Here is a 19,647-nt window from a genome sequence, read left to right on the forward strand (position 1 = left end):
GATTTGCAATTGTCTCTCTACATTACAGTGCAGTGTTTAATTCTCACCTTAAAATGCAGTTGTACTTTGAAAATGGACTATGTAAAAATAGCACCTTCTTCTGGAACACCTCTGGCCTCCATGTATTCAGGGGGGTCTTACTTTGACAACAAAAAATATTTTATTATTTTTCAGGCTTATTAACATTGTAGAGCTAACATCGCTGCAGTATGATTGGGTGCTGAATGTTCTTTTACATCAGCAACATCAATGTTAACTAAGTTCTAATTACCAATTTTTAAGGGCCGATTTCTGACCTCAGTATATGCCTATGAAACCCCACTGAACACAGTTGTTCTTACTTAGGATTGGGAGCCCTGTTATACTATGTACTGTGTAAACTCATAGGATAATGTGGTCCCTTCCCTGAAAAATGGACAATCTAATTTAAGACAAGATGGAGCTAGGGAGTGTAGTAAACAATCTAAGGGAAGGGGGAGAGGTCTAATGAGGATAGTGTTAATTAGATCATGCAGTGACATAGGCACTGTGCATATCTTGCTGGTTCTGAATCATTTAAATATTTTTACAATATAGTTAATTTTACTGACCTTTTACCTCACCATTGTGATTTGGTGATTTCCTAGAAATGGCTCTTGAGGAGGAATTGGAAAGAAGAGAGGGCAGTGGCTTTTCAGATGAGTTCAAGGTGGTTTACTGAACACATGTAACTAGTAACCTACTGAATATGGCCAGCAGAATCTTTATTACAGGAGATAATAGGTGAGAGAACACAACTTGACTTTTAGACCCTAAGGTGAGTTTGTAGGGAGGGCAGTTAGAAAAAACAGCTTTTTACTTGTAAAGTGAAGGAATGTTGAGAGACCCCAAACACGATATGGTGCAGTGCTATTTTTGCAGAGTCACTTTCCAGAGTAGAATTGCACTTTAAAATACATTGGTACCACAGCCATGACTTGAAAACCATAGTTTAGTCTCATATTTTATATAAAGAATGTACATCTGCATTCTCTATGTCTCTATTCTCTTCCACCTTGCATTGTATCTGAAGTGAAAGAAATACAATCACCATGTGAATATTTTCTGGTTGTAGAAAAATCCTTTATTTCCTTCGAAAATGAGCTTCTGTTTGTCTTGTTTATGTTTTAGCTTCAGCCAGGAAACTGCAATCTATTGTCAGTTTTTTCCTTGGTTCGGCCTCATATTGATATTAGCTTCCATGGGATCCTCTCACATATCAACACTGTCTTTGTATTGAGGAGCAAGGTAACCAAATAACGTTCATCTGGCTTTTGAATAAGTAAGTACATTTTACAAAGATAAGAGATAACTCAGAGGCTCTCAGCAAAAATCTTTTGCACAGTAGTAAGCCCTGAACCCATTCTGTGTCTTGGGCCAAGAAAAAGCCAGATGCATGAATTCATATGTGGTTATTAGGGTGGGCTATAGATGCAGATACAGGGAGGTGCATACTTTTGCATCTATGATGCCTTCTTTACAAACAACGATCCTGTACAATAAATGACATTACAGAACTGCAGCCTTCCACTAGGAGTTACTGTATAACAACAAAAACAACAAGGAGTTGTTGTTATACAGTGGCACCTTAGAGACTAACAAATTTATTTGGGCATAAGCTTTCGTGGGCTAGAACCCACTTCATCAGATGCATGAAGTGGAAAATACAGGAGCAGGTATGAATACATGAAAAGATGGGAGTTGCCTTACCAAGTGTGAGGTCAGTCTAACGAGACAATTCAATTAACAGTAGAATACCAAGGGAGGAAAAATAACTTTTGCAGTGGTAATGAGAGTGGCGCATTTCAAACAGTAGACAAGAAGGTGTTAGTAACAGTAGGGGAAAATTAGTATGGGGGAAATTAGGTTTAGGTTTTGTAATGATCCAACCACTCCCAGTCTTTATTCAGGCCTAATTTGATGGTGTCCAGTTTGCAAATTAATTCTAGTTCTGAAGTTTCACACTGGAGTCTGTTTTTGTCAGTCTACTGTTTGAAATGCTTATGCCTAAATAAATTTGTTAGTCTCTAAGGTGCCACAAGGACTCCTCATTGTTTTTGCTGATACAGACTAACACAGCTACCACTCTGAAACCTGCATAACAGCAGTTGCTCCTGGTTTTGGGGGAAAAGCAACTACATAATAGTTTGGGAGTCCAGCATGTAGCATATCACTGCTTGGGCCCTTCCACACACACACACTCTTCAACTGCAACATGTTCCCACTTCCTCTTCTATAGACGGGCAAGAGACCCAGGCAAACTCATGTAAATGAGTGCAGCACATGAAGTAGCAACTGCTACACCAGGTAACTTGCTTATTTACTCAAAGTAATATCCCAGAAGGCTGAAGGAGATGTCTTGCATATGCACTGACAGGATCAGACCCTCAGTTTGAGAAATGACATCTAACAGAGGAAAAGGAGGACAAAACCAGCAAAGTGCATGCACGCAGTCTCAGTGTCAACATGAGGCAATTAACAAAAACATAATGCAGACAAAAGAAAGTCAGCGCAAGCTAAATATCAAACTGTTTTGAAGAAATCAGAAGAAACTGGGAAGTAGTGGTTGTGTAGGCAAAGAAAGACACTAACGTAATGGAGATAGGATACCTTAGAAAAGTTAAAAATACTATAGTTTGGCATGTTCAAGAAACCAGTTCATTTGGTCTTCAGTGTAGCCTATGCTTCATGTATAGATTCCAGACATCCTGATCTTTCCTCTAGTGAAGGTTTACGTGTGTCTGTTTGCATGTGCACATGCACATGTGCCTGGTGAAGTAACACAGGAATCATTATTGTTATTTAATTATTATCACTTTTTCATTACAAGGAAGGATTGTTGGATGTAGAAAAGTTGGAGTGTGAAGATGAACTAACTGGCACAGAAATCAGCTGCTTACGCCTCAAAGGTCAAATGATCTACTTACCTGAAGCAGACAGTATTCTGTTTCTTTGTTCTCCAAGGTACTTTAAGCAATAAAAGTACTCTATTTGACAATGTGGAATAGCCACCAAATTGCAAGAGTGTCTCTAAATGCGTGTATGATTACGGAACCTCACTGGACCAGATTCTGTTCTAAGTTATAGTGGTGAAAGGCCAGCGATATAAAGGAGTTGCATGTAGAGAACAGAATGTGGTGCATTCATAAAATCATTCATTACAAACATTGGGACATATTATCCCACCTTTTTCTAAGCAGAACACCTCATTAACTGAGAGGTTTTTAATAAGTCATGACATTTGGTTTATGAATTTCATAACCCTAAGAACTAGGAATCACTTTCTCATCTGGCAACATGCTCGAATAGTAGTTTCAATGCAATTTTCACAGTGAGATGCAGTGTTATTTAAGAATCAGCTGGAAAATTAATTTGGAAAATAAATTATGTAATGGACTCACGTCATAGCATGACAACTGTCATCTTGATTGTGACGAGGGATTGAACTGAGGACCTTCAGCGCTAAAAGCATAAACCTTTATAGTTTTGCTAAAGGATCAGTCTTGTAGCAGTGAGATAACACATTCATATCCTTTGTGGAGCAGGCACAGGTGGGAGACTGGTAACACACACTGACCAGTAGATTATAATAGCATTGCTATTATTTGTGTGTGGGGGGGGTTATTTTAGACATTTATAAAATGCATCACTCAGGGCTCTGTATGCACCTGTACAATAAAGACATGCATTAATGCGTACAATTACAAGATAGTTGATGGAAGCTACTTGTTTTACCGTACTCCCAATCGTTTAATTAAAAGTATTACCTCACTATTTACCCATTTAACCCCAATCCCTGCTACTAATCAATATTTTAAAGGATTCCTTAGACGAGTTTACTTTAATGTGCATTTCATTTTATAATGAAATACATTTCTCTATATAACAGTGTGATGAACTTGGATGATTTAACTAGAAGAGGGTTATATCTGAGTGACATTCCATTGCATGATGCTACCCGTGATCTAGTCCTTTTGGGAGAGCAGTTCAGAGAGGAATACAAGCTGACTCAAGAACTGGAGATCCTCACAGACAGACTTCAGCACACACTAAGAGCACTGGAAGATGAGAAGAAAAAGACAGACACGTAAGAATTAATTCCCAGTTTTAAACTGGAACAAAAACGGTTGGTAATTGTGGAGCCAAGAAAGCACAAACTTTTTTGTCTTTATAATGTTGTATAGTCTGAAGGTTCTCAAACATTAGCTACAATATAGAATACCACATGCATAGAAAACTGAAGGACTCCTTCCCTTCTTTGCTGTAAAGAGCTAAAAACTAAAGTGAACCAACAGTCCCCATAGCTTTAGAATGACCTAAGAGAGCAGTGTTCTAGAAAAACATCTTACTGAGGATGTGTTAGGCAGAGCTAGTGACAAAGTGCCAATGATGCAGAAATCACTCTATAATTTACGGTGTGCCCTGTAAATAAAGAAGATAATTCATAGGGGTCAGGCCATTTGAAATAACATTGAGAGAAATAATAAAATATTAAGTAATTCTTGATCTACCATATGTAACATTTAATTATGAAAATTTAAATTTGAAAATGACAGAAAACACAATCAGACTACAAGGAATTTGATTTTCTTATTTGAAAACTGTATTACAGTCTATAGGCAGCCAAAAATAAAAGACTATTTAAAGTCCTGCTATGGTATGATGCTATGAATTGGCTTTTCTATGCCTTGTGAGAGTAGAACTACTGCACAATACATTGAACATGCAAATTATTACTATTACATAATGATCTCTAGACAGGACTCAGAGAGAAGACTAGTTACTGGTAAATTAACTGGCTCTGAGACAAGCAGGATTTGACTAGTAGTCAAATGTCCTATTTGAAAAATACTCACCAGTGTTGTAGTAGCAAAGTTTCTCCAGGTCTGTCAGTACCTAATAGGGATGTTGACAATGTCCTGCCATCAAGACTGTTGTCCTATTGCTTATCCTGTAGAGTGGTGGCTGTCACTGTAAATGAGTGGCAAGGAAATGATGAGTTGAGGAACTGAAAAACGAAGGAAGCTTAAAAAACCCTACTTTTTATTTATGTTTGTTTGACTAGTAGAAACACTTTTAACATCAGTGTACAGTAACCTGTTTGGCACCTAATAGGAAAGGCAGCATCAATTATTGCTCTAACACATGCCAGAAAATAGTCCATAACTATATTTAATGCAACAGAAAGGTTGCACAAAAAATCAGAAAATCTAAAAGTTAAGATTCCGGTGACAGTATTCATTGAGCCATGTTGCAAATTCTATGTTTTTGGCATCTGTATACAATATTAGATTAAAGACATACATAGCAATAATAGTTTCAAGGTGCACATTAAAATAGGAAACTAGGGATTGAAAATGCTGTGTTTGTGTAATGCACAACTTCTGCTGTTAGAAGTGTAGCTTTTGCATTTCTAATTTTTAACTTTGTCCGAACCATTTTTGCATGCAATTTGAGTCTTTTTTTTTTAAAACAAAGAAAACATGTATCTCTTTTAAAATGTTAGCATTTAAATTGTCTCAATTAGGCTTTGAATTTCACACCTCACTGAGGTGAATAGCGTGTGAGAGTGGTATGTTCCTACCTTTGCTGCTTCTCTTCTTTAGCTGGAGACATTTTTTTACAAGATTTGGTTAGCAGGGGCTGCAGCACATCAGTATAAGATCACCATTTTTTAAATAAAAGTTTAAAATTTCCAGTATATTGTGGAATCCGTTAAAAACTTCAAAATGTTCTTCATGCCAGGGATTGTTTCCTGTCTACAGTATCAATACAGTTCTTTGTTTTGCTATGGTTTGTTTTTTGGAGGGTTATGCAATTTGAGTTTGTGAGGCTTTTAAAATCTCCCTGACCCAAACTTGGCTCGGATCCTATGATCCGATCTATATGGGCAACCCCCCATCCTCACACAGTGTTCCATTGTGGTTAGTGGGACTTCATGCAGGAAGAGGAGGCCACCTGCACAGGGCTGAGTGCAGGAGTGGGATCTCTCTGAGCAGCAGTCTGAGAGCATCAGCCCCAATACTCAAAAATGTAATGAGAGAAAACGTGCAGTGATATCACAAAAGGCTTTAATAATATTTAAGTGGATGCATTTTGGACATGCTCAGAGGTGATTTTTCTGTTGCTGCTAATGTGTATTTATAAATTATTCTCTTCCTCATCAAAACCTAGAAAAGCATATACTTTTCAGTAGGGATTTGGGGTCCAATTCTGCCACCTTTGCTTACTTGTAAACTCACTTAAGTCTGATAGATGTTAGTACCATCAGATGGCAAAACAATTCTGCCCATGGTTTTCAGAACAGACTTACAGCAAAATGACAGAAGTTTGAAACTTAGCATAGAAATAGGACTCAGCCATCCAACCTTTACTTATGAAAGTAGCCCTTGCTCATGTAAGTAGCTCCAGTGAAATCTCTTGAATTTGCTGTCCCTGACACCAGAACTCTACCTCATTCCTTGTACTTGGTGATGGCAAGGACCAAGACACATGATTTCTTGTTTGACATTGCATAAAGGGAGGGAAAACTCCTTGCACACTCTTTCCCTCCCTTTTTCCACACATGCAGAAGGTACCACAATCATACCCATCAGCTGCAAGAGAGTTTAGAATTGTATAGGGAGATCAGGGATGTGTAAAACCAGTTTAAGTAATTCCAGTAATTGAGACTGAACACTTTGATGTATTTAAAATAAAGTAATTTTAGAAAATTCCATCTATTATTCTTTGGGGAAATGCATCCATCCATTATTCTTATCTCTCTTCCTCATCTTTCTCATCCTGTTTATTCCTTTCTTCTTAACTTTCATGTCTCTCTTTGCCTGTAATGTTTATTGCAGGCTGTATAACCAATGAGATCTGCCAGAACTTTAAAATGCATAATTTTAGATTGCAAAGTAGTATCATTTTTTCTGAGTTACCATCAGATTTTTTTTGCTAAGTCCTGAATTGTTACTGCTTTGGCAAATTGCTGAGTTTGAGTTCTGTACAGTGGCAGATGAAAAGCTGAAAAGGGGTGAACATGGGGGTAGAATATGGGCCTATGTGTATGATTTATTTTTTAATTTGCATTGTGTTTTATAATATATGGGGGGGAGGGATAGCTCAGTGGTTTGAGCATTGGCCTGCTAAACCCAGGGTTGTGAGCTCAGTCCTTGAGGGGGCCACTTAGGGATCTGGGGCAAAATCAGTACTTGGTCCTGCTAGTGAAGGCAGGGGGCCTTGATGACCTTTCAAGGTCCCTTCCAGTTCTAGGAGATAGGATATCTCCATTAATTTATTTATACACTGTTTTCTTTTTGTCATATGGACTGTTCGATTTGTTGAAAAAAATGTAATAAACCCTAAGGGTGAGGTACTACACTTGTGTAAATTGGTGTAGATCCATTGAAATTGGTGGAGCAAAACCAAGTTACACTGTCTGAGGATCTGACCCACATACTTTAATAATAAGAAAAAAGTAGTACCAGGTATCTTTAACAGATTATGTCAAAGGAATTATCAATATATTTCTTAGTAGTTAAGTGGTGGCTTTGACCTATTAGCACGTGTGTTTGTAATGTAATTGCTTTAACCATATGAACCACACTGATGTATATGAGAGCCTGGTGTTTAAGGAATAGACTCCAGTATAAGCCTCGTACATCACTTAACTGTTGGAAATCATTAATGTATAATAACCCCTCAGGGTCATATTTAAATAATACATTTATTTTCTCTCTCTCTCTCTCTCTCTCTCTCTCTCTCCTCTCATATCCCTGACTTATTTTACCTGTCTAGATTGCTGTATTCTGTCCTTCCACCATCTGTTGCAAATGAACTAAGACACAAGCGTCCTGTGCCAGCTAAGCGGTATGATAATGTGACCATTCTCTTCAGTGGCATAGTTGGATTCAATGCATTCTGCAGTAAACATGCCTCTGGAGAGGGAGCCATGAAAATTGTTAATCTTTTAAATGACCTTTACACAAGATTTGATATTCTGACTGATTCACGAAGGAATCCATTCGTTTATAAGGTAAACATGAGATTTTAGGGCATTGCTACTGTGTTGCTATAAGGTAGTGTCATAAAATAAATATAATCTCAGTTCAGTCCACTGACTTTACATGTTTTTACAACGTTAGTGTGGATTTAGTCTGCAGTGAAGAGAAGAACACGTCCACTGCTAGTTTTAACAATATACAGAGTGAAGAACTCTTATTTGGAACTTTGCACATTGAAATAAATGCATGCAATCATTAAAATAAGTACTTTTTTGGTAAATAAAGGTAGAATAAGCTGCTAATCATCAGTAGTGAGCTCTCCAACTAATTTTAAGAAGTTGTATACATGAATCTCCAAGAATGTGTTAGGAATATGGAAAAAGATGAAGGGAAAAGTATTTGAAGTGTCTAGCATTCTTAAAAGAAACGTCACAGTAGCTCTAGCTTTCTGAAGTATAATTGCCAAACATGTTTTGATAGGTGGAGACAGTTGGAGACAAGTATATGACAGTGAGTGGTCTACCAGAGCCATGCATTCATCATGCACGATCTATCTGCCACCTGGCATTGGATATGATGGAAATAGCAGGACAGGTTCAAGTAGATGGAGAGCCTGTACAGGTTAGTATTTGTCCAGGATTCAGTAAAGACCTGTTGAATTTTTAAAAAACCCACCACTGAGATACAATAAAACTCAGTCCAGTCTTCACAAGTTTTATTATTGCTAGAAGATGAGCGATCTTTTCAGTGATATGAACAAACAGAAATATGTGTGATATGTATAACCTATCCCCCCCCCAAACCCCAAAACATAGTTACTGTGTTTACCAATCTTAAGGACCAAATCCTGCCCATAGCCATGTATGTTTGGCTGCCATTAATTTCAGTGCAAGCTGCAACTGCCCATCTGAGTGCAATATGTATTTGCTTGAAGCACGGAGAATAGAATGATAGTGTTCTCTCAACAACCCATTTTGATTCTGGTTCAGAGCCACCAGCCGGCATGGGAAAATCTTTCATTCTAGAGCAATGTATGTTTCCTTAGGCATTTGTTGAAGTGGAGAATGGCAATACTGTGACTACTAGAAGTTACATTTTGAATTAACACAGAATTAGACGTCTTGTAATAATCTCTCATTTTCAGAAAAATAACTGCTGGATAAACAGGCACATTCTCATGTACATGAATGGAGTTGCCTCTGCTTCTGCCAGTAGCTTATTAGGTCCTGGGTGTTTCACTGTATTTGTGAGTATAGAAGTGGAGAAGGCCTGATTTGATGCTCTGCAATAACTGAGAAGTCTTTTAAAGGACTTAGCCCATTCTTCATAGTGAGAAGCTTCTTTGCTAATAAGCATTATGTCTGTATGAAACTGAGCCACAAAAACCCCACCAAACAAATACTATCTTTGTAGGTTCTTTAAGTGTATGTACCATGATTCACTTGTGATCTTTTTATCACTGAATAAATATATTAAATGGTTGGGATCCTCCATAGGTAAGAAATCCTGCTGGCTCATAGAATCATAGAATATCAGGGTTAGAAGGAACCTCAGGAGGTCACCCAGTCCAACCCCCTGCTAAGCAGGACCAAATCCCAACTAAATCATCCCAGCCAGGGCTTTGTCAAGCCTGACCTTAAAAACCTCTAAGGAAGGAGATTCCACCACCTCCCTAGGTAACCCATTCCAGTGCTTCACCACCCTCCTAGTGAAAAAGTGTTTCCTAATATCCAACCTAAACCTCCCCCACTGCAACTTGAGACCATTACTCCTTGTTCTGTCATCAGGTACCACTAAGAACAGTCTAGATCCATCCTCTTTGGAACCCCCTTTCAGGTAGTTGAAAGCAGTTATCAAATCCCCCCTCATTCTTCTCTTCTGCAGACTAAACAATCCCAGTTCCCTCAGCCTCTCCTCATAAGTCATGTGCTCCAGCCCCCTAATCATTTTTGTTGCCCTCCACTGGACTCTTTCCAATTTTTCTACATCCTTCTTGTAGTGTGGGGCCCAAAACTGAACACAGTACTCCAGATGAGGCCTCACCAATGTCGAATAGAGGGGAATGATCACGTCCCTCAATCTGCTGGCAATGCCCCTACTTATACAGCCCAAAATGCCGTTAGCCTTCTTGGCAACAAGGGCACACAGTTGACTCATATCCAGCTTCTCATCCACTGTAACCTCTAGGTCCTTTTCTGCAGAACTGCTTCCTAGCCATTCAATCCCTAGTCTGTAACAGTGAATGGGAATGGGATTCTTCCGTCCTAAGTACAGGACTCTGCACTTGTCCTTGTTGAACCTCATCAGGTTTCTTTTGGCTCAGTCCTCTAATTTGTCTAGGTCCCTCTGTATCCGATCCCTACCCTCCAGTGTATCTACCACTCCTCCCAGTTCAGTGTCATCTGCAAGCTTGCTGAGAGTGCAGTCCACGCCATCCTCCAGATCATTGAAGTTATTGAACAAAACCAGCCCCAGGACCGACCCTTGGGACAGTCCGCTTGAAATGGGCTGCCAACTAGACATAGAGCTGTTGATCCATACCCATTGAGTCCGACGATCTAGCCAGCTTTCTATCCACCTTATAGTCCATTCATCCAGCCCATACTTCTTTAACTTGCTGGCAAGAATACTGTGGGAGACCGTATCAAAAGCTTTGCTAAAGTCAAGGAATAACACATCCACTGCTTTCCCCTCATCCACAGACCCAGTTATCTCCTCATAGAAGGCAATTAGGTTAGTCAGGCATGACTTGCCCTTGGTGAATCCATGCTCACTGATCCTGATCACTTTCCTCTCCTCCAAGTGCTACAATGTTCTTGTAGAATTATAAATTTGGAGCCAGCTGTTACAGTATATGAATTGGGCTTTGTTAAAAATGTAGTGAAATAATTGCAAGATTTTCCCAGTTCCAAATTAGTTTGTATATGTACAGGGTTTCATGGAAAGGGACAAGTTCTTAATTCTGAGTCAGTGTACCTCATAATTTATATGGAAAAATGTAGGATGGTGCCTTCCACTTAATTCAATAACTGCTTAATTTAATCAAAACAGGAACCAAACTATTTGTTTTTAAAATAATTACTCCCACCCATTTTTTTGATTACTTTAGGCATGAATTATGAATAATTCAATCATCATTTATAGAAAGAGGCCATTTTTCAAGGCTCCATTGGAAGTACTCATGATTTACACCAGTTTTCCTGGGAGTGGAATCAAGCCCCTCGTTAGCAAAAATAGAAATTCTTCTGAATGCAGCAGAAATAAAGCAATCTCACAGAAGACCTATTTTAACAAGAGGTTGGCTCTCACTCTGGAGAAGCTCTATTGGATATATGCTCCTGTAATAGAGAATTTGGCCTGATGATTTTACCAAAAAGCTGTGTAATTCAGACATTATTATTAATATTATAAGTACTGCCCTGTGCTATCCAAGATGTGCTGTGCACCTTGGTGATCAGATAGGGTTAGTCATTAATTTCAGGCAATGGACTTGGTGAAAGGAAAAGGAAGACATTCTATCACCCTTGCAGATGTGTTCACACCTGAGATTTTTGAGTTATGTATCTGTGTGCTCAGTTCAGATTAGCAGTTAACATTTATAAAGATAGTATGTAATATGTTAGACTTAAAAGTTGCTCATTACTCTAAGTTTTAACTTCAAAATCCTTATGTTCCTTTTTTAAACAAGAATATATGTGTATATATATAAAAGTCACCTTGTGTCCTGTGCACCTAATATGTAATCCTCTGTGTTTGAAGTCTCCAGGTGGCTTAGGTAACATGAACAGTAGCCAAATTCTGCTCTGAGTTACACTGACAACTTATTAAAATCAACGAGTGTATTGTTATGCTCTTCCTTTGGGGGGGTGCAACACAAAACTCACAGCCTGGGCATGGGACTATGGTGATGTGAAGCCACCTTTGTATCCTTCCAGTTGTGGGCTGCTACAGAGGTTGAAACGACACCTGATGTAACTTAGATAGCCCTGGAGGGTTCCTACAGGTGGCAGTGCCACACAGAATCATCCTAACAGCTTCCGCTGTGGACCTTAGTCTCTATTCCCCACCACCAGCACACTTCTGCTCCAGGATTTGTGGAGTGGGCCTCAGAAGAGAGCCTTCAGTCGTCAGTATCCTGTGCCAAGATAATTCTTCTCCAGCCGAATCTGCCATTATGCTTTGAAAAAGTGGGCCTGATTTTCCACTGCCGTGCACTTTGTGTAGTCAGGTACAGCTGTGCAAAGTGGGTGTAGAATGCTACCATTCTGAATGAATAGTATTTTAGACTCAGTCTGCACAGCAGTAAATGACTACACATGGTGTAAGGCGATAAAGAATCAAGACTGGTGTCTTATAAAAGATGAACTCCCGCATTTAAAAAATGCATATTATATATATTTAGTTGGAAACATCAAGTTAGTAAAATTGATCTTGAACTATAAAACATTCAAACTTGCTTTTTCTTGCTAAAGATAACAATAGGTATCCACACTGGGGAGGTGGTTACAGGTGTCATAGGCCAAAGGATGCCGCGCTACTGTCTCTTTGGAAACACTGTTAATCTAACAAGCAGAACAGAAACCACTGGAGAAAAAGGAAAAATCAATGTTTCTGAGTACACCTTCAGGTGAGAGATGCAAAACCCCTTCTTGATAAGAATTTCAAAAGAAACAACTTTATCTATGTACCTTTAAAGTAACTTTAGAGGTGATAGTGACAGTCCTACTCAGTATATTACAGCACATGTATTTTCATGAAATGTTGTCAAGTCACATTACTATGAATCACTATTTCCATAGGAAACAATTATATTCAGCCACAGGAATTTGTGGTGAGACATGATAACCACCTTAAGATATTTGTTGGGGTTCCCCTCAGACATCTTCCACTCAGGTTACCCAAGAATTCAATCCACTCCAGGCTTGTCACTCAGGTTCCTTTATTTGGTATAAAGCAAAGCTACACTGAGTTGACCAGACTCAAGTGTAGGGGGTTGGTATAGGGGGTACCACACATCCAAAGCTATGCAACAAACTTCTTCCTTCATATACATTTACACATTTCGTTGCATTCACTATACATTTCATTACATGTTTTGGGATTGGCTTGGTTACTTTGTAGGAACCAAACCCTGTACAGAATGCTCTGTACACTTACTGTCCATGTATTACTTACTGTTTTCCTCATCTTATGTTCCAGACTTATCTTATCCATTGTTACCTTGTCCATTGTAGATGGTTCCCTGGGTGTTTTCCCTTATCTTAGCTAATACCAATATTCTTTTTCCAGACTACTGATCAATTTATCATCCATGTCCAATTATTCATGTTAAGCCCAGCCTACAATATTGCCTGACAATGTAATTAATGTGCCTTCAGATGTAGCATGTTTAATGTTTTCTCTGTATGTGTATGTGTGTGGCGGGGCAATCTAATGTTTGTTTTTAATTTCAGGTGTCTTATGTCGCCAGAAAATTCAGATCCTCAATTCCACCTAGAACACAGAGGCCCTGTTTCCATGAAGGGTAAAAAAGAACCAATGCAAGTTTGGTTTTTGTCCAGAAAGAGTACAGAGACAGAGGTATGACTAACCAAAGAGTAATTCTTTTTTAAAACAAGGCATAAATACAAGAAGTTTAATCTAAACCACTGAGAACCATTTTCACTTGCAAAACTAAATGTTCCCTACAAGAAATGAACCATTTTGTAAAATGTTGTTCCATTAATGTGTTTACTGTCTTGACAGCAGATTAAAGGTCTTGATTATTTATCTTTGCTGTTTATGCATTCTCTAAAAAAAAAAACACTTTTGTATTTTAAAAAGTCCTTGAGGAAGTGCCAAGTGTTTAAATATTTATCTGTTCTTACAGATTTCTCTATTATATTAGACTTTGTAATATACAGTACATCTCTATTTAGCTGACATCTATAGTTAGTGACATATGAAAACTCTCCATTTGCCTGCCTGCAGTGAGTGAAATACTGCAGTCTCTCCTATTTTTAGATGCAAGTCCAGCAACTACCTCTTTGTGGGCTCCCTATTGAAGTCAGTGAGGCCCTGTGTGGACACAGGGTTCTGCCTGGACAGAGGCTTTTGCATGTTTAATTTAGGAAGCTACAGAGTCGAACTTTGTAAAAGCACTGAAGTGACTTCAAAGCCTGAATCCCATTTTCAGAAGTGACTTAAGGAGCAACATCTAAATACCTTTAAAAATCTGGGCCTTAGCAGCCCAAGTCTCATTCAGAGTCCCAAGTGCCTAAATAGTTACTTTTGCAAATTTTACCCACAGTTCTTACTGCAAGTATTTGAACAAGCAAATGCTGACTTTTTAATGGTACCTACTAAATGTTGATATTTCTTATTCCAGGGCAATATACTTCAGGGAACAGTCTATATTTTCTCTAGAAAACTTATCTGTAGTCTTTAGCACAGACTCCATAACCTTTCATTAATATTCTATGTGTCACCTTTTGATGATACTTTGCTAGTTGTGTTTTATACCCATTGCAGAATATACCATAGTTTCATATGACTGACATTTCCCTTTGAGATCCATAGTCAGAGGTAAAAGAGGTTTTATCAAAACATTTTTCACTTTTCCCTACATTATAAGCAATATAAGTAATAACACGTGTTATTTTTAAATGTAACTTTAGAGAAGAATGCACAGCCAGGTAGGTACTACCTGCTTTAGCCTAGACATGTATTTAAAATAGATTTTAAAAGGGTTCATATATCAAGGCTGCTTCTGGTATTACTAATATTTAGTATTTTCATTATGTAGCAATTATCTTAAAAGCTTTTTATTAACACTAACTTATTCATTCTCTCAATCCTGGAGCCGGCCCTGGGTGGACCAATAGAATTATTTCCTTGTCTGATAAAAGCCAGGGATCTCTTTGTTTTAGCTCCTTCCTAAATTCAGATGCACACACAAATACAATATTCCTGTACAGTAGGACTCCTCCCATCACAGAAGAAGAGCTTGGTGTAAGCTCAAAAGCATGCCTCTCTCACTAACAGAAATTGGTCCAGTAAACGATATTATCTCACCCACTTTGTCTCTCTGATATCCAGTAAGAACATTCCTTCATATTGCAAGGAGTGAATCATAGAATCAGTTAGAGATTAAAAAGATTTCTTAAATTAACCAGACCATCTTCCTGCTAGTTGTTCACTCTAATACACCAGTGAACTTCTTTTTTACCTGCATTATCTCTTGATTCTGATTGTTGGTAATATGCCACTTCCGTCCCCTTCATCCCAGAAGGCAGTGATGAAATCACCTTCTGCTAATTAGATCACAATAATTAACAGGAGAAGTAAATGTTTTCAGCAAATGGATAGAGATTTTATGCCAAACCTTAAAAGGCCCTGAGCCTCTGCAGTGTCAATAGATAGCAATGGAAGTTGTAGAGGCTCAGGACCTCTTACCTGTGTCATCCAGTAACATAGTGCAACATAATTACTTCCTAGGAGGCTCTGCTTTCCAAGCACCCTATTTGCTTGCATTTTGTGTTCTTTTTCTGTTCTCCACTTAAGCACTCAACAATTTTAGGACTGCGTTTGAACTGAGCATTGGCCACAGTAGCTCTGGCTCTATCTCTTGTTTTGCAGTTCCTGATGCCCTTGTTTACATGTTTTTAGAACAAAGAGCAGCTGCAGCTTCATTCCTGACAGGAAGGTTTGTTCTAAAAAAAAACAGAAGTAGGACGGCCCAGTTAGTAGAAAAGCTTAGGGGGTTTTTTTGTTTTTGTTTTTTGTTTTTACCTTTTTATGGTTTACAGCATTCCAAAAATGGTGAAAATTGCAGCCAAAATAAAGGGAATAGGGAATAAAAATATTGGTTACTTAATATAGCATCCACCATGTTGGAGGCAGCTGATGTAAGTATTGGTAAGGTCCCTCCAGATGCCTCATACCCAATGTTTCCCATTTTCAGAGACTCTTCACTTCTCACACTGCTGGTTCCCCAATCTTATCCCAAATATATTCCTTCCTGCAATAGCAATCTCTCTGACTTCACATGCTGCAACATAAATGGCTGGAGGGACTCTGTACCTGGGGTAGTCCTGTGACTTCCAAGGAGCAGTGGACAGTCATGGATAAATTAGGGTACCTTGTCACCTAACAGGTGGAATTGTCATAATTCTACTCTAATAAGGCACCCAAAGCCTGTGATCCTGGCACAACAATATTCCTGCTTTACTACGCACTGTCTTCTCTATTTATAATAAAGCCGCAATGAAAAGTATCAAACTTATTTTGTCACTGCATCTCACATTGCTGTTTCAAAGAAAATCCCTTATTTCTCAAACTTCCCTTACATGCACTCAAGGAAATAAAGCAAGATGTTTACTGAGCTGGGGGAAGAGGAAGAGGACGCTGGATAGGGTGCAATGCTGTGTCCCAAACAACTTACTGGTCTGGCAGTAATGATGATTTGTGGGTATTACTTCGCTTTGCATTTCTCATTTGCCTATCTGCCCTACCCTGAAAGTATCATATTCACTGCTTTCCTCCAGACTCTCTTGCTGTTATTTGCCTCAGCTTTTGATATTGTTGTATTTTTGCTGTGGGTGTGTGTATTCCAAGCGCTTTTTGTGGATCACGTAACCTTTCTTGTGTTCTGATAGTACCGAATAACATTATGCAATGTGTGTGCCATAACTAACCCTTTTAATCTGGTGCTTTTCACATGTGCTCTTTGTCTTCATCATCATTATAAAACTATTCTATTAATGCTGTTCATTTTCCTTCAATATGTCGTCATGCGATATTCCAGTTCCTTCAGGGAATAACACTTGACATACTGTGCTAATTAGTGATGAGAAAGCAACAGCTCTTTTGATGTTATTGTACAATTTTCACCTGTATATACTACATATACATTTTTTATATTGAAAAGAGGGGGTTGGTTGTCTGATACTGCAATTTGAATTGTGTGTAAATGTAATTCTAGCCAAATGCTGCTCTCTTGCTGGGTAGTTTTCATTGGTTTATATTAACTGACTGCAACTGACTTGTGCATAATAGATTGCTGGACAATTTTGTGCCACTCACAGTGCTTTGGTTCTTTTCCAATAGACCATAGACACTGAAAGGCACACTGGTGGGACAAGGTTGTCAGGCATAACCTTTTGTTTTGGTCTCTTTAGTTTTCAGAAGTGATTTTGTTTCAGCCCTTGGAAGAATATGATAATATTCTGGACAACAAGTCAGGAATAATTAAATTAGTTTCAACATATAGGGCATTCCTCTTGGAATAATATGTTCATTCTTAGCTCAATGATCTTTTCTGAATATCTGCTTTATACAATTATATGTTAGTACAGTGCAATTACTTATGTGTACAAAATGAAAGTTTGTCTATAGTATATCTATCTTAGCACACAAATATATGTATAAATGTTTCATGCTTCTGTGTAAAAGGAACTGTGATAAATTATTTTTTCCATTGGTCTTTGGAAACTTTATTTCTTCAATAAAAATAAACATCTGAATATTACACTTGCTAGAACATATGTATCTTCTCCTTAATTCTATTATATGAAGTCTGAATCGGAATCTTTCCCGTGCTGTCAGATGTCACTTAGGGCATGAACAAGGCTCTGCCATCCTTGTCTATCATGCTGTTCGCTGGAATGGCTACCCCACTGTGTTTCTAAAGCTTAACTTTTTTTATGAGGATAGGTTATTGGTCTATCATTCAACCCCCAATTTCGAGGATCAGAGGACTGCTTTTCATCTGTCCCTTGATGTGTCCCTTGACATGTCCAGCTGAAGTGCCCTTAGCAGGAGTTAAAACTCCTGCCAGCATAGTTCATAGGGTCACTGGAGCACACAAGCCTCTCCACCAGGTCAAGATGCAGTCCCCAGGGAAGGATTATGCAGAGTGCATTCTTCAGTTATTTGCCAAACTCTGGCTCCAATCCTGCAGTCAGTGCTTGTATGAGCACAGAAGCCTGTTCCTGTGGAACTGGTTACAGGATCAGGGCTTTAGATTAAAGTAGTGCTCAAAATGTGAAGGTTCTCTCCTCGCAGAAAATGAGGACATAAAATTGCATGTACAATCATAGAATCATAGAATATCAGGGTTGGAAGGGACCTCAAGAGGTCATCTAGTCCAACCCACTGCTCAAAGAGGACCAATTCCCAACTAAATCATCCCAGCCAGGGCTTTGTCAAGCAGGGCCTTAAAAACCTCCAAGGAAGGAGACTCCACCACCTCCCTAGGTAATGCATTCCAGTGCTTCACCACCCTCCTAGTGAAATAGTGTTTCCTAATATCCAACCTGGACCTCCCCCACTGCAACTTGAGACCATTGCTCCTTGTTCTGTCATCTGCCACCACTGAGAACAGCCGAGCTCCATCCTCTTTGGAAACCCCCTTCAGGTAGTTGAAAGCTGCTATCAAATCCTCCCTCATTCTTCTCTTTTGGAGACTAAACAATCCCAGTTCCCTCAGCCTCTCCTCATAAGTCATGTGCTCCAGACCCCTAATCATTTTTGTAGCCCTCCGCTGGACTCTTTCCAATTTTTCCACATCCTTCTTGTAGTGTGGGGCCCAAAACTGGACACAGTATTCCAGATGAGGCCTCACCAATGTCAAATAAAGGGGAACGATCACGTTCCTCGATCTGTTGGCAATGCCCCTACTTATACAGCCCAAAATGCCGTTAGCCTTCTTGGCAACAAGAGCACACTTGACTCATATCCACAATCATTACTTTTGATACATTTAAACAATAATTAGCAACATAAAATTACATCTAATGACAGTGAAGGTTGTGTGAGGACTCAGCTCATTTACCCAAAAGTTTAAAAGCAAGGAAATTGGAAGTTAAGTTGTAATCCTTGTACATTCTTTTCCACCTTCAGATTGTCTGCAACTGTTGATAACATACTCCAACATTCCATAAGTCTGTCACTTCCATCCCCCACAGATACTCAAAAGCAATATGCACCCTGACTTCATCAAACATGCACTCTAACACAAAGCCTTAACATTGACCTCAGCAGTGTTTAGGTAGAATAATTTCCCAAATGCATGTTGTGAGATGTGCTCAACTGTTGATAAACTGATATAAAAGCACAAGAGGCCACTGTTAAGTTTTTCCATTACACTGCAAGTTCAGTGAAGATGGGGTACTATGAAAAATTCAAATAGTGCTCAAAGTTTGTTTTCTCTCTGTGTTTTTTGGGCCATTTCAATGAGCGAAATATATGTATACCAATTTACTGGAGCACCATAATAATAGCTTATATGTAGAGAATGCTTTTTATCCCAAAGGAACCTGTGCAGTTTAGATACTGGACCACTTTGGTTATTAAAATTGGTCTTGAGTTAAATGTTCCTCTCAGATTACACTAAAAACGTTTACAGTTATTTTATTTCTTTACATATATTGGTTTAATTTTTTTTTCCAATTTAAAATGATATAGTGGCATCCAATCTAAATAATATGAGGCAAAGCTACCAGTGTTTGTGTCATGGTGCCTGGAGTGGCTCACAGCTAAAAGTGCCAAACTCAGGTCAGACTGTCAGAAACAGACACCCCAGACTGGTAGTATATTCTGTCATTAGATTTCGCCAAGCCAGTAACAAAAGCGTACTCTTGGATCACTATATTAGTTTTGC

General features: G+C 38.7%; 1 protein-coding gene across 2 annotated transcripts in view; it reads left to right on the forward strand.

Annotated features, from left to right (window-relative positions):
• GUCY1B1 (guanylate cyclase 1 soluble subunit beta 1) overlaps positions 1 to 17,526 on the forward strand; it is a 55,550-nt gene extending 38,024 nt beyond the window's left edge. For both annotated transcript variants that reach the window (XM_005299332.5, XM_005299331.5), the window contains 8 exons: positions 1,150 to 1,266; positions 2,849 to 2,982; positions 3,908 to 4,105; positions 7,801 to 8,038; positions 8,487 to 8,627; positions 12,479 to 12,633; positions 13,460 to 13,586; positions 16,345 to 17,526. In XM_005299332.5, the coding sequence (XP_005299389.1) occupies positions 1,150 to 1,266; positions 2,849 to 2,982; positions 3,908 to 4,105; positions 7,801 to 8,038; positions 8,487 to 8,627; positions 12,479 to 12,633; positions 13,460 to 13,586; positions 16,345 to 16,368 (1,134 nt within the window). In that variant the 3' untranslated portion in view covers positions 16,369 to 17,526. The remainder of the gene's footprint in view (positions 1 to 1,149; positions 1,267 to 2,848; positions 2,983 to 3,907; positions 4,106 to 7,800; positions 8,039 to 8,486; positions 8,628 to 12,478; positions 12,634 to 13,459; positions 13,587 to 16,344) is intronic.
• The last annotated feature ends 2,121 nt before the right edge of the window (positions 17,527 to 19,647 follow it).

This window comes from Chrysemys picta, chromosome 5 (assembly GCF_011386835.1).
Source record: "Chrysemys picta bellii isolate R12L10 chromosome 5, ASM1138683v2, whole genome shotgun sequence".
In the NCBI taxonomy this organism is placed as follows: Eukaryota; Metazoa; Chordata; order Testudines; family Emydidae; genus Chrysemys; species Chrysemys picta.